The 15,483-nt window shown below is 39.4% G+C and overlaps 1 protein-coding gene across 4 annotated transcripts in view; it reads left to right on the top strand.

The window, feature by feature from the left end:
- The window catches only part of LOC111861514 (centrosomal protein of 162 kDa), an 81,767-nt gene that overhangs the window by 4,642 nt on the left and 61,642 nt on the right, over positions 1 to 15,483 (top strand). For all 4 annotated transcript variants that reach the window (XM_023846161.2, XM_023846162.2, XM_023846160.2 and 1 more), the window contains exons 3-6: positions 124 to 244; positions 3,415 to 4,698; positions 8,488 to 8,600; positions 9,905 to 10,096. In XM_023846161.2, the coding sequence (XP_023701929.1) occupies positions 124 to 244; positions 3,415 to 4,698; positions 8,488 to 8,600; positions 9,905 to 10,096 (1,710 nt within the window). The remainder of the gene's footprint in view (positions 1 to 123; positions 245 to 3,414; positions 4,699 to 8,487; positions 8,601 to 9,904; positions 10,097 to 15,483) is intronic.

Genomic DNA, 15,483 nt, shown 5'->3' with positions numbered 1-15,483 from the left:
CCCCCCCCAACCTGTTACCAAATTTACTTTATAATTAAAAACTTCCATTTTACCTGATGGCTCTGGCCGCTACATTGTGAAGATATGCCTTCTGCTGTATATGGTTGTGCGTCACCTTGACAGGAACTGAGCAACAGCATTTCAGAAGTAGACAGTCCTGCAGTGGAGTTTCAAGGCAACGATGTTACTGATGATGAGATTAGCAGCATTATGGAGCAACTCAGCCAGTTGGCTGGCAGTACAGGTGACCATTTTTTTTGTTTCTTGCATGTTATTATATGGTATGATTTAGTTGTGATGCTACCTATGCAGTTTTTATCATTATCATTTATTATGTTTCAGCTGAGATGCTAGTATGTTATGGATTATGGAGGAAACTAGTTACATTTGGCACATCCTCAGTTTATGGACAGAGGAGATTACTTTGAGATATGGAGAGGAGCTGCAAATATACTGAAAGATCAGTCCCAGACAGATGATTGGGGGGGGGGGGGGTCAGGGCTAATAGGTCCTCACTGGAAAAGATGTGATTCTTTGGAATGAATAAAGTTTGTGAGCTTTTGTGAACATGCTAATAAGTATTTGGGTTCTATAAAATGCTTGAAATTTCTTGACTAGCTGAGCACCTGTTAGGTTCTCAAGAAGGTCTCAGTTCCCTGGATTTAGTTAGTTCAGAAGTGTGATCGAAAACCTTATCTATTCATCTGTATGATTGGGTTACAGATATCATCATATGTTCAGTTGGATCTGACTATGTTGAGGTATGATACAAACATTCTCCCTCTCCCAGAGAGACTTAGAATAGCCTTAAGAGATCTCTGTATCTCTAATACATACAAGTACATAGGATACAGACTAGTTAGCTCTTACATATGAGTCAGCTGTATTACTGTTAGCCTGCCTGGAACACTGAGATCGTACTCCAAGTTTGACTTTTTATGTGCACTGTTTACATGTCAAGTGTGAGAATTCATTATCCTACATGACGGTTAAATATTAAATATGCTATACAACTTCCATATTTCATATCCTAACTATGTAGGGCATGTGGTGCACCCTTTATTTTGAGCTTTCTTCTGTTCTGGGTTAACCATTAATAATTCCAGCCCCGGTATTTCATATTCTTTTATTTGTTTTGTAAATTCATTGTAATTTCTGTCTCTCATATTTTCATGGCAGTGTCTGTTGAATAAGCTCTGGCCATTGAAGGCCACATCACTTTAACATTTTATTTTCTTCCTTCTACATGGTAAATTCTTATACAGCTATTGTTTATTTGATTTTTCTCTCCATTCAACCTGCTTAGTATTAAAAATCTTGTTCTGGAATTACTTTCTGCTGATTTTATTTTACCTCTATACCAGTTTAGTATCTAGCATTCTACTGTGTAAATTATTTTGGTTCTTTGTGTATTAACCATTTCCGCACTTATATTCATGGACAAAACAATTTTGTTTTCAGTCTTACAAATGCATGGGTCATTTCATAAATAATGCACAGGTTGGCAACACTGCAGATTAGATGACACAATAACAGTGAGCCTCACGTCAGTTACAGTTCAGGGCTTGAGAAAGAAGCACATTATTTTGTTTCATTTATAATATACTCTGTTCTTAAATAACATGAGTTAGAAATGGAGCCTGCACAGTTCTTGGGTATTGTGACTGTTGAAGATCAAAGGTTGTACCTTAAGGTCGAAACTTTACGTGGAAAATACCTGACAGAAATCCGCAGTGCTTTAAGTGAAGTTTGTGGCGAGTTAACAGTGGACCGTAGTACAGTTTCTCGCTGGGCTAGTCGTTTTCGTGGCAATCATGTGAGCATAAATGATGATCCAAGGCCAGGAAGGCCGAAAACACCAACAGATGAACAAAGTGTGAAACTTGTGTCAGATGCTCTTGAAGATCGTCGTGCGACATGCGAGGAACTTTCTGAAACCACGGGGATTCCACCAACGACAGTATTCCGAATTCTGACAAATGATTTAAAGAAGATAAAGATTTCTGCGCGATGGGTCCCTCACTGCTTGACTGCTGAACAGAAGCAGAAACGCCTCAACATTTCAACCTTGCTGAAACAAAGATTCGACATTGAAGGTCAAGCATTCTTGTATCGACTTGTCAATATTAATGAAACATAGACTTTGAACCGGAGCTGAAATCACAGTCCAATGAGTGGAGAGGTCCATCTTCCCCACAACCAAAAAAATTTCGACAATCTCAATCAAAGGTCAGACAAATGATGATCTTTGCTTATGATCACCAAAGAATCATAATGACAGAGAGGTCCATGCAGGAGAAGTGTTACAGCAGCTTATTATATTGACTTTATGCAAAATCTGGCAGAAAAATGCACAAAAACCGACCTCAGTTGCCCAAGGCTGGGCCGATCATTCTCCATGACAACGCTCGCCCGCACATCGCGAATGTCGTAACAGAAAAGCTGCGCCACTACGGTTGGGAGGTGTTGCCTCATGCTCCCTACAGGCCGGACACGAGTCCACCAGACTTCGACTTGTTCCCAAAGTTGAAGCAGCCTATGCAAGGTCGTCGTTTTCCCTCTCTGGAAGAGCTTTCTGTTGCAGTTACCTGATCCATTCAACAGATGAACAAAGATGGTGTCCTGGATGGAATAGTAAAACTTACCACATGTTGGGACTTGGTCATTGAGAAGCAGGGGGACTATATTGAAGGACTGTGGAGAGATATTAAAAAAATAAACATGGATGAAAAAAAAAATTGTGTGCATTATTTCTGAAATGACCTACGTAGTTCAGATATTTGTATTTTATGCACCACTCCTCTAATATGAAAGAGATAAGAGTGTAATATTTTACTGTCACTGGGTAAGGATATATCTGTTCAAGGAAAAAAATGGGGATAGGGTAGCATGTACTAATAAAGCAAAATTAATTTCTGTTGCCTTGTTTCTGCTTTTTGACTCTTTATTGTCAAAACCTAGATACATACAGAGGCACTGTTTCTGTTAAAGCAAACTCGGAATACTGCATGGTCTTTCGTCTGTTCTGTCCCAGTGGCATAGAATTAATTCCATTCACAGGTTATCATTGGTTTTAGGATAAATAATTTACCAACCAAATAATGAGTGTCCTAATGGCACATGGTTTCTGTATCGAACCTCACTGCATTACTTACACTTATTTAATAATCTGGTAAATAAAATCAAGAGGTGGAGAAGAGGCATCATTGCTAGTCTTCATGACTGTTGCATGGGAGAGCAGATAACGCCATGATGTTGACTGCATAATGATGCTACAAATGACCAAATGTTTCTTTATAAATATACGTTATAATGAAGGCAATTTAAATAAAAATGAATGGGTTAATATACGAGTAATATACATATGTGCAAAACATATACAAAACTATATCCAGTTTGGTTTGTTTGTTCCAGATGACAGTGCAGCAGATAAGAGTGTAGAGGAAATCTTAAAGGAGGCTGAGGAACTTGTACGAGAAACATCTCATAGTTTCTCACGGTTCTCGAACAAAAGTGACCAGCTGAAATCTCCAACAACACCAGGCCTAGTCATCAGGAGCATGCCTGTCAACCCAGTGCATGCATCCATAGATAACAAACATTTCGTTATGGAAGGAAACGATGAAGACAGCCAGAGCAGCATCAACAGACCAGGCACTGCCCCCAGAACTCTTACAAGAATAAATAATAAATCAGCGGGTTGGAAAATGATAGACAAAGGTGAACAGCTTCGAGGCAGCATATTGGGTTCAGTCCATCAGACTTCTGGGAAGATAGATGTTAGACCTGGTGTGGAAGAAATCAGTGGTGATAAGTTTGGTGATTTTAGACAAGTTGCTCATTCAGATATCCATGAAAATAGTGGTGCAAGAACAGATGGTGGATATACTGATGTAGAATGTATGATGTCAGGCACAAAATCTGCAAAACATTTAGGAAATTATTCAGGTAGTACAAACAAAAGGAAAGATTTATTAAAGAAAGAAAAGACTGTAACGTTTGAAGATGGTCTTTCTTTGTTTCCAAAATCAGCAAGTAGCATGAGCAAGATATGTCACAGTGTAGAACAAAGTTCTAGTCAAAAATTACATGAGGGTGAAAGTATTTCCAAGAAAAAGTCAGAGGCGTCGAACAAAGAGGATAATGTGCTAACTGTGGAAACTGTCACTTTGCAACCGGGCGCTGAAGATGAACAGTTTGTAAGAGGGGAGAAACATGGAGACCAGCATTCCAAAGTGTTAACAGTTTCCCCTCCACTGATCCAACATGGTGAGACTGTAGGCACTCCAGATGCAATCTTCCAGCTAATTGACAGTGAAGTGAGAAGTGAGATAGTTGCAGCTTTACAAGAATCACAGAAAAATTCTAGTCAGGACTCCAGCCATTCATCGTTGAACACAGAGAAAGAAAAGGAGGAGATATTTGATCATGGTAACAATGTGAGAAGTACGATGATACATTCGCTGGACAGTGCTGGTATTTCATTTACTAAAAAGCCGCTGTCGACTGTGCAAGAAGAATCGAGTGTGTCAGAGTCTTCCTTAGGAGTGGACAAATTGAAGGATGCTAGTACAGTGACAGCAAGGAAACAGTCAAGTGGCAGATGTGTTCAAGTGACAGACACTTCATTGATAGAGCATGTAGCCACTTTGGAGAAGGATCTGCTTCAAGAACAAAACATGTCATTGCAGCTTAAAAGTATGTGTATAGAAGTTTTGTAACTTGGATAGTTGATAACTAAACTAACTCTTAGTAGTAACTGCAAAGTTCACCAGAACTAATATGAAACCATTTCCATATACCTCCCATGATATTATGAAAATAACGAAATTAACAGCAGATTCAGTAATATTACAACTTTTTGCTTTATTCTAACAGGGCTTTTCTGCTCTTTTAGAGACCTTTTTATGTTTGATACTTTCCTTATTTCAAACTACAGCCATCAAATGTATTAATTCAATACATTTTTCTGTCCCTTTAGTTGAATTTATGCCATACAGAACACAAATCATACAAATTTATACAAGCCAAACACAGTGGAACCTTCGTTTCATATTTCTTGATTTAAGTGTCCCATATTTAAAGTTCAGTTTTCATTGACCTAAGTGAATAATATCTGTCAAATTTCCTTAATGTAAGGGTTTCTCAGTATCAATTCCATTGCCTCTCAGAGAAACCTTAAATACAGGTTTTATTGTAAATTGAGTTCTTTGTTAGTGATAAGACATTTGTGAAAATTTTAAGTTTCTGTTGTAAAGAATTATTAATGAATGCTACGAATATGTTTTCCATTTATTTTCCTCTCAGAAGATTTTATGCCATTACAACCATGCTTTGACCAGGGTTTGCCCAAACTTGTGCNAATGACATGATACCGGGGGACAGGCTACTGACGTCAATGACATGGCGAAGAATTGGTGATTGAGCTCCATCCAAACAACATGAACAAGGAAACAGGGTTCAGTCTCAACAAGTCATGGAAGCCACTTATCTCTTGCCTCAAGAGAAATACAACAAGCCACTCCAATTCTTCACCATGTCGTTGACGTCAGTAGCCTGTCCCCCGGTATCATGTCATTGACGTCAGTAGCCTGTCCCCAACCAACTAGTTCTTCTTGCCTACCGCACTTCCTAGTGCTATTGACCTCAAGTTCCTGGATTTACTGGCCGTCCCCCCCCCCCTCCTTAGTACACATCATATGGTCTTTATCGCTCTCAACAATCTCGACAGACGTGAAACATCCTTTCCCTCAAGAGAATCCTACTAGCCACACCAGTTCTTCGTCATGTCATTGACGTCAATAGCCTGTCCTCTACCTACCGGTTTTTCTTGACTACCGCACTTCCTAGTGCTATTGACCTCAGTTTCCTGTACTCACTGGCCGTTCCCCCTCTCCCTTAGTAACACACCATATATGGCCTTATCGCTCTCCACTGCTCCCATTGGTCTGTTCTCCCTACCACCCCCCCTGCCTACTTCGTATATAAGCAGCACCTTCCACAGCCTATCACCACAGCTACTGCTCTCCACAGCTATTCAACTGCTCTGAAGATGGAGGCGCTACGTTCCTCCGAAACGTCGGCCAAAACGAAGAATACACCGTGCCTAAACCCAGAAGACAACTTTCTTCATTGTCATCGCCGTGAAAACCTCAAAACTTACATTGTGCTTAAAGAGTTTACACATCCAATGAGAGAACGTTAGGTATGCAAAGTAAAAAAAAAAAGGTAAAACTATCCCTGTAAGGGGACACATCCAGTGAGAGAACATTAGGTATGCAAAGTCTTATATGAAAAAGAGGTAAAACTATCCCTGTAAGGGGTTATGGAGGCCTCAGGGACCCCACATTTTCTAGACAGTTGACTCGGAGATAGCAGCGAGGTTGTCAGCCTTACGTGCCAGCCACCCTTTACCTCCAAGAAGATTCCTAGTACTCATTCATGTTAGACGTTGAGTCGACCCCAGGGCCATAATGCAGCTGGAAGGATGAGATAAATTCAGAAATCCATTGGTCTCATCAGGAATCAAACTCATGACCTTCCAGCTTGTAGCATAGTGCCTCAACCAACTAAGCTACCACGTGCCCTGAAGTCTTATATAGTAAGACAAAAAATTCAAATACTACATCACAGTGAGCATTTAATATTGCTTTGGGGGTCACGTGGTAGCGTAGTGGTTGAGGCACTATGCTACAAGCCGGAAGGTCATGGGTTCAAGTCCCGATGAGGTCATTGGATATTTTTCAGTTGACCTAATCCTTCCAGCTGCACAATGGCCCTGGGGTGACTCAGCCTCTAACAGAAATGAGTACCAGGAATTAATTAAATAATTTTCCTGGGGAGTAAAGCACGGCCGGCGCGTAAGGCTGACAACCTTACCGCCATCCTTGAGCTGATTGTCTAGATAATATGGGATCCTCAACATCTCACAACCCTATGGGCCTTCACAGCCTGGTACAGGGATAGCTTTACGTTTTTTACTTTATGGGAGATAACATCAAACTATAAGTAAAAAAGTAAAGCTATCCCTGTAACAGGCCATGGAGGCCCATATGGTTGTAAGATGTTGAGGCTCCCACATTTTCTAGACAGTCAGCTCACAGATGGCGGTGAGGTTGTCATCCTTACACACCAGCCGCCCTTTACACCCAGGAATATTCCTGGTACTCATTTCTGTTAGAGATTGAGTCTACCCCAGAGCTATAGTGCGGCTGGAAGGGTTAGGTAAATTGAAAATATCCAGCTCATCGGGATTCGATCCCACAACCTTCCAGCTTGTTGCATAGTGCCTCAACCAACTATGCTACCACCTGCCCCAACATCAGACTATGGGAATCATAAAGAGACACACATGAAATCAAACTTTTTAATGACACTCATTCTCTCACCATGATGTGCAAGTAATCATTAACAAGTGAACATTTTTAAAAATGAATTTGTAATGGGAAATACACTAAAGATCATCATCATCCTTTTCTCACTTCAAAGTTTCCGCCTTCATGTGCATTGTCTCTAACAGCCAGGCCCCTCCATCAGTTCTGTCTTCCCAAAGTTTCTTCTTCTCTGTTTCCTCCTGTCTTGTGCCTCCCATGTGTCTTGTTTCCCAGCGTGGTGTTGTCATCTTGATCCTTGTCCTCCTTTTGGACATTTTCCTATCATTTTCATGTTCATAACACTATTTCATACACCCTCTCGACTGGTGACATCTTATTCTGTTGTTTATTAATTCAGCTTCAATTGTGGTTATGTTTAAATTCTGTCATTTCTTTTCCTTTCTTATTCCTTTTCTCCGGGTGTCTCCATCTGCGCTTTTATATAATCTCATCTCTTGCTGTTAGCTTTTTTTTATTGCTAGTGGGGTGGGACTAAGTCCCTTGTACTGTGGCCACTTCTGGCCTATTGTACCAGCCCCAGATGATAGGTGAGGGTGATTGTGGAGCAATTGGTGGAATGAAGATTGGCAGGGGAAACCGAAGTACTCGGAGAAAACCTGTCGCAGCGCCACTTTGTCCACCACAAATCCCACCTGAACAGCCCCAGGATCGAACCTGAGCTGCCATGGTGGGAAGCCAGCGACTAACTGCTTGAGCTATGGCATGGCCCTACTGTTAGCTTACTAATGTCTGTCTTTGTCCACGCCTCAAGCTTTGTGCTCCATATGCTTATGTGGGCATATAGTAACTGTTAAACGGATATTTCCAGAATTTGTTCTTCCTATAATTTCTTCTCTTTTTTGTCACCATTTCACTAACTACTAAAATATTCCATCCAGTTTTCATACAATATGAGTGATTCATTCTTAGACTGTCATTCGCTTGTTGATGCTTTATTTTAAATCAGTAAAAAATTCTTTTTCCTTTGCCAACCTGTGGCATTTGTATTTTTAAAATGGTATACTTACTCACTATTCTTATGGGACAGATGAATATTTATCCTCAAAATATGAAATTCTTATGCAACTACTTATTGCAGTTGTTTTGTTTTTAGGCAGGCTTGAATCAGGGGAGCAAGAACACAAAAAACAGCTGGATGCATTGAAATGCAGACATGAAGAAGAAATATTAACCCTGAAGAAGGAAGTCTACATTCTAAATGCAAAGGTACTTTACTTTGTATTATATTTTTAATTCACTTTCCTCGCTCTACATTTGTTGGATAAATATGATTATTGGCTACAGCAGTATACACATGACTCTTTGAAATACTGACTAGAATAAAAATTTTGTTACTGTGGTATTTTTTGGGACTAAGAATAAGTTTTAAGTTTATTTGGAAGTTAAGCACAACAGACCACAGACCACTGTAGGTCGCGATGCAAGGGCCAAGAAGGCCTACCCCTCATACATTCATTATTTGGAAGTTCTGGAAATGAAATTGAAGCAACAGCAGAAAATTTTGAACACCACACCTAGACTTTACATCCTGATTAGAAGTCTTTGAGAACAACAATAATAACCGCAAGCGCCGGTTGCAAAGTATGTATCCCTTTGAGGATAAACCACAAAATTGTCAAGTACAAGGAGAACTAAGTTTGACTTTTAAATTAAATAAATACAGATGGTCACCCATCTGCATGAAGTGAGGTCAAAAACATATTACATGTATATTCCATCTACTATGGGAATAAGTCATCGTCAGTTAGTGACATAGACCATAACATTATCATTAGAAAGTTACTAGATTCTGTTTTCAACATACTTCCAGTACTTATATGCCAGTGGGAAATTCATACGTTCTGTAAGGCCTGCACAAGGTTTGTAGAATGGGTGGACTTTACATATGATATATATAAATACCATTATTATATTAAAAACCTCACTTAACATGAAAAATATAATCAAGGAAACAGCTTAAATGCTCTTACATTTCAATATTATTATATGTGATAAGAAATTGTGTAATGTACTTGAAATACAGGTGCGTTTGTCAAAATTTGAAATTTATTAATAATGATTCCAGAAACCAAAACTAAAATCTGTTCCTGTAGTGACAGCCATTACAGCACTGAAGAGGTCTGTTTTCTGGGATATAATGCTGTATAATCCATTCAGAGTCAAATGACATTTCAGCTGTTGCCTCCATCTTCAGGGTTAAAGATGGAGGTGACATGTTCCTCTGAAACATTGCTTGAATTGCAACAGACTACATGGCGTTATATCCCAGAAGGTAGAACTCTTCAAATCCACCGCTGTGAGAACCCGTTCATGACTTAAAATTTCTGAAGTAGCTGTGAGAAGTAAATTTTGATCAACTGATTCATCACACATTAGTCCAGACATTATAGAATATGAATTTAAAAACAAAAATTCATGAGATGAAATTGCACCATTAATTCACATAATTGCATGTTTTACTTGTCTAGTAGTGTCTTCTCAGCCTCTGCATATTTTGTAATGTGTCACAGGTCATGGATTTCGAGAAAGGACAGGAGAGCTCTGCAATGGGGAAAGGAGAAGGGGACATTCACGTTAATGATGGTACTGTCAGGGAGCATCGAATCACCCTTTTGGAGACAGAACTTCAGCAACAGGAGCACCTAATACTGGGCTACCAACGTGAGAATATTAAGCTATGTCAGGAAATGAAGCAGCTTAAGGTAAGGCTCACGTATGCACTCCTGTTCCTTAGTCTCATAGTTTGGTATCATTTGACACGAGCATCTGTGAAGTGCCTTGTGATAGACTTGATTGCAGCCCAAGTTTCTTGTCCCACTGGCTCAATCTCATGGGCTGGCAGCACAAAACCATGACTACCTGTGTCAGGGAGCTCTATGGTGTAGGAGTACTTGATTCCTGCCACGCCCTTTGCCCAGTCATCAGAGCCACCTGTTGAGAAGATAACACATCTTTTGGATTATCATTAGCTAACATAACGCTATTATTTGTCAGATTTCTTACCAGCTGCCTAAGCCAAGAGATCCCCCCCCACCTCACATTTCTTTTCAAAGTAAAGAATCTTTGCAAAGACACCACCTACTTTCTCACACACAGTTCACCTTAAGTATGTCACTTTGGAAATGAAATTGATTGACACTTTGTAGAGCATCCTTGGTTACTGTATACAAAACAACAATTACATTTATCTAAGCAGTAAAGCCAGTTTCAACAAAATTTAAATGTTTTATTTTATCCCCAAATGCTTGTACTGTTACTTTCTTGAAGATACCACCTATGCAGTTTTATGTAGGGAGTAGTCTCCATAAATTATTGAAATTTAATCAAAATCATTTGAGCCATTTTGTATTCTGGGGCCCATCTAAAGGACCCCCATTTTTGGAGAGGGAATGTTCAGATTTATCAGGCATACGACCTAGAATAGATAAACTGCATACTGAATATGAATAAAATATTTCTGACCATTCAGGTGCTTGTGAGGCAGACATACAGACAGATGGCATACTGGAAACCTCTTTTTATAATTAGGAGACTCAAAGCATATAAATCCATTAAAATCCTTGGATTTTTTTTTCATGATCACAATACTTTCTTACGTACACAGTGTATGAGAAAATTAGAAGAATGCCTTATGTGGGGGTCATGTCTATTCATCTGTCCTTCCAACCATGACCAAATGTCACCTAAAATGTTGGATGGATTTTGTGTAAATTTGATATCACACTTTCACCAAAAGTTGGTAGGCAGTTTCTGTTTTCAGCCCCGTTTGTCCATAAAGCCTGGTTTGCATGACATCGTATAAACTAATTTGCATTTTGTTTTCCTCCTTTTTGCATAAGTTTCATAAGCATCAAAGAATGCTGTTGGTAATTTTGTGTACTGCATTATGTCTGCAGTTGTAGCATGCCATTTATCTGGTCACTGACTGTGATTGGTACATTTTCATGCACATAATAAACAGCAAAGAGTATACAAGCAAACTACTGAAAGAATGAAGATCAGAATCTTCTGAGATGCAATGCCATGTACTTTGGGGATAGGTACCAACATTTTGGAGAAACCTGCTGCTTCCATTTTCAGGGTGTACTAAATTACATGGTGTCTCATCACAGAAGTCTGTAATCTTCATAGACACCTCTGTTAGAACCTCATATTTTATGTTGTATAAATAGCAAAGAACAATGACAATTCTTTGCCCAAATAAAATCATGAAGTTTATGATTCTTTTGTTGTTTTGGCTTTCATAGATCTTGTAGGAGGCTGCAAATCTCATGTAGAAGCTTATCTGTAGCTCTACATTCTGTATTCATCAGAACTTGGAACAGCCAAGAATTATAGAATCATTTAATTTTGAATCAAAAGCTAGTGAAGTGAAAAATAATGGTGCTGAAAATGAAAGTATGGAAGGAAGTAAAGAATATAGAACAGTGTATGTTCCAGTCATATTTTCTGTCCATAGATAGCCCAATGGTTTTGATTCAACTGTTCATTGTTCTATACCTTGGATGCATAAGTGTTGTTCACATTTTACAAAGAAATACCATATTTTGAAAAATGCTGTCTTCTGGGATGTGGTGCCATCTAGATCTTATGTGAACCGACGTTTTGGAAGAATATATCGCCTCCATCTTCAGGGTAGAAAATCTGCAAGCAGTCTGTGGTCTGCAGCCACCTGCTCATGCTGATTCCTCACTCACGGATTTTTCTACCCTGAAGATGGAGGCGATACGTTCTTCCAAAACGTTGGTTCACTAGAATCCTCATCTGTCACATTCCATGCATTTATTTGTGTTTATGTCCAATCCATAGTTATGGTAACAAGCGTGTTGCAGTTAACGGTATGTGGTTTAGTGCAGTTAGTATTGCAGATAAGAGAGTTAAACAGTTTTAAACTGTACCTGAGGAAGTATAGAGCAGCTCTGCTGCAGTCCCTAGTAGGTAATCAGTTCCACGTACAGCTTCAAGTGCTTCTACCCCCTTCTCTGCTAGGATGTACATGTCATAGTAATCCTTTGGCTTCTCATCTTTATATCCCCATGGCACCAGCCACATTTGTGAATATGAGTGCAGAGTTAGGTAAATCTTAATCTGGTCCTTTCGATTAAGGATGAAGTCAGACATGGCCTTTGTCTCAGGCTCAGAGAATGGCCTTGGCCCCCTGAAGTCATCTGTGCAAGCATTCGAGCTGGAAGCAGGTCCTTCTCCCCAGTGGAAGTCCCAGTTTCTGTTAGGGTCAACTCCATAGCATGCCCTCCTGCCCCACCGTTGCTCCGCTGTGGCTCGAGAACGAGTCTTCCTCCAAAGTCGGTCAGTAGAGTGAGAATACTCATAGCCATCAGGGTTTGCCACTGGCATAATGTACCAGTCCACAGAATCTATCAGCTCAGGGTGCAAGTCCCGAAATTCCACCAGCTGAAGCATTATGTAGGTGACTGTTGCTGGGGAGATCCACTCTCTTGCATGGAGACCTACAGCAGAAGAGTTTGAGGTTCAGATGTTATTTAGAGAGACTGCAGCAATTCATAACTAACTTTCATACATTGACTGCTAAATAGCAGTAAGTTTTCTGAGTAGTGGTACCCTCTTTTTCTTATAAATAGTCTACACATTTAGTTATTATTTCCACACAGAACTATTAGTCTTATTTTGGACTCTATCCATTGTCTGGTATATATGAGACAAATAATCACAACGTTTCAGGGACTGGATCTGTCTCCGTCCTCAGGTGGATGGTGTAGGATAAGCCTAATAGTTCTGTACAGCATACACCATCATCAGAATCCTTTCAAGTCTATTATTATATATTTAATCACACATGTTGTGGGAGTTGGATAAGACCGAGTGCATTGGTACTGTCACTCAAATCAGCTTATTGCTCTTCCATTTAGATTTTCCAGCAACATAAAATATATTAAGTATTTTTGTATCCCCTTTGTGTCCTATATGTCCCTACCATGTCCTTTGTGATATATTCACCATAACAAAATTAAGTGAAGAGTACAAATTGTGAAGCTCCACATTATGCAGTTTTCTCCACTCTCCTGTTACTTCTCTTCAAGGCCTGAATATTTTTTTCAGCCTTCTGTTTCCATATAGCTTATGCCCATAGGTTGGAATTTCTGTTTGCCACTGATGATAATGAAGATGAAGATGATGGCTAGCATAGAGAACCTACAGTTTAACATGTGGTTGGAATCACAGTTGAGCTGTCTGTCTTTCTCCTTATTATCAAAGTATCCGTCAATAATGCAACAATTTAAAAGACGTTAGGAATATGTTTCACACTAAAAATGTATTTCAGTACTTTTTGATGTTGTTAAAATCATTACATGTCAATAGGACATTAAAAGTATATTCTGTACATTAAAAGTGGTTATCCAGTTTTCTAAAATGTCCTCAGTCATATATTTCTACTAGTTTACGACATGTATTAGGCCATATTGGCCATCATCAGGTAATTTCTTTTCTTTTAGGGAGACCACTGCCCTATACACTTGTTCACTGTGCTTCCATGCACATCAGTATATAGTTATTTCATGATCAGAATGCCGTCGTTGCACTCTATTGCAGCTGTCATAGTTTTTGTGTGTTATATGTACCACTAGTGTGGTCTACCTGTGTTGATAATGAAGATGAAGATGATGGCTAGCATAGAGAACCTACAGTTTAACATGTGGTTGGAATCACAGTTGAGCTGTCTGTCTTTCTCCTTATTATCAAAGTATCCGTCAATAATGCAACAATTTAAAAGACGTTAGGAATATGTTTCACACTAAAAATGTATTTCAGTACTTTTTGATGTTGTTAAAATCATTACATGTCAATAGGACATTAAAAGTATATTCTGTACATTAAAAGTGGTTATCCAGTTTTCTAAAATGTCCTCAGTCATATATTTCTACTAGTTTACGACATGTATTAGGCCATATTGGCCATCATCAGGTAATTTCTTTTCTTTTAGGGAGACCACTGCCCTATACACTTGTTCACTGTGCTTCCATGCACATCAGTATATAGTTATTTCATGATCAGAATGCCGTCGTTGCACTCTATTGCAGCTGTCATAGTTTTTGTGTGTTATATGTACCACTAGTGTTGTCTACATGTACACAGGTAGACCACACTAGTGGTACTTTAATAATGAGGATGATGCCTCAATGCAATGGGATGCTAAAATATAATGTCTGTCTTTACTTTCTCAGAGGGGAATGAGGGGGAAAGTTACAGGCAAAAATATGTACAGGTTCTGACCATTCTTGTATGTATGTAAGGGGTGGGCCATGGGCTGCACCATAGCTCAAGTGGTTAGTCACTGGGTTCCCACTGCGGCGGCCCGGATTCGATCCCGGGTCTGGTCAAGTGGGATTTGTGGTGGACAAAGTGTCACTGGGGCTGGTTCTCTCCAAGTACTTCGGTTTCCCCTGCCAATCTTCATTCCACCAATTGCTCCACAATCACCCTCACCTATCATCTGGGGCTGGTACAATAGGCCACAAGTGGCTGCAGTACAAGGGACTTAGTCCCACCCCACTAGCTATAAAAAAAAGGGTGGGTAGGCCATAAAAATCAGCCCCCGCACTGCAACCTTCAATGTTCTATTGTGCTTCTCTGACCATTTTTAATATTTATTGGCCATTCATTCTAATCATATTTTTTTAATACAGAAAACCCTTGTGGAATGCAGATTTCCATATAAATGTGAAAACAAATGCAAACAGTTATTTTCCAAATGCAGAAAACGTGAATATATGTAGTCTTGTCTCAGCTATAGCCCTGAAACAGACTGTTGTTTTTGATAACTTAAAGTAGTATAGGTAGGCCTGTTCATTTATGTTATGTGTAAAAATTGCATTGTTTGTGTATTAATGGGAGGCTTTATACGGCTGTATTCACATTTCTTCATATAACTTATAAGTTGTTAGTTTTGTTCAGCTTGGGTTTACCTTAAGCTCTGTTCTTGAGGAACCTAACTCCTGCATCAGACAGAGGTTTACTGAACTGTACTGTTACCCTTGAGTTAAGTCTAGTTACAAAATCTGTAGGAACACACAGTAACGTAGTTGGTTGAGGCACTGTGCTACGAGCTGGA

This window comes from Cryptotermes secundus, unplaced genomic scaffold (assembly GCF_002891405.2).
Source record: "Cryptotermes secundus unplaced genomic scaffold, Csec_1.0 scaffold991, whole genome shotgun sequence".
NCBI classification, from domain to species: Eukaryota; Metazoa; Arthropoda; class Insecta; order Blattodea; family Kalotermitidae; genus Cryptotermes; species Cryptotermes secundus.
The sequence above is the reverse complement of the archived record's forward strand: the minus strand, read 5'-3'. Positions and strand labels throughout refer to the sequence as shown.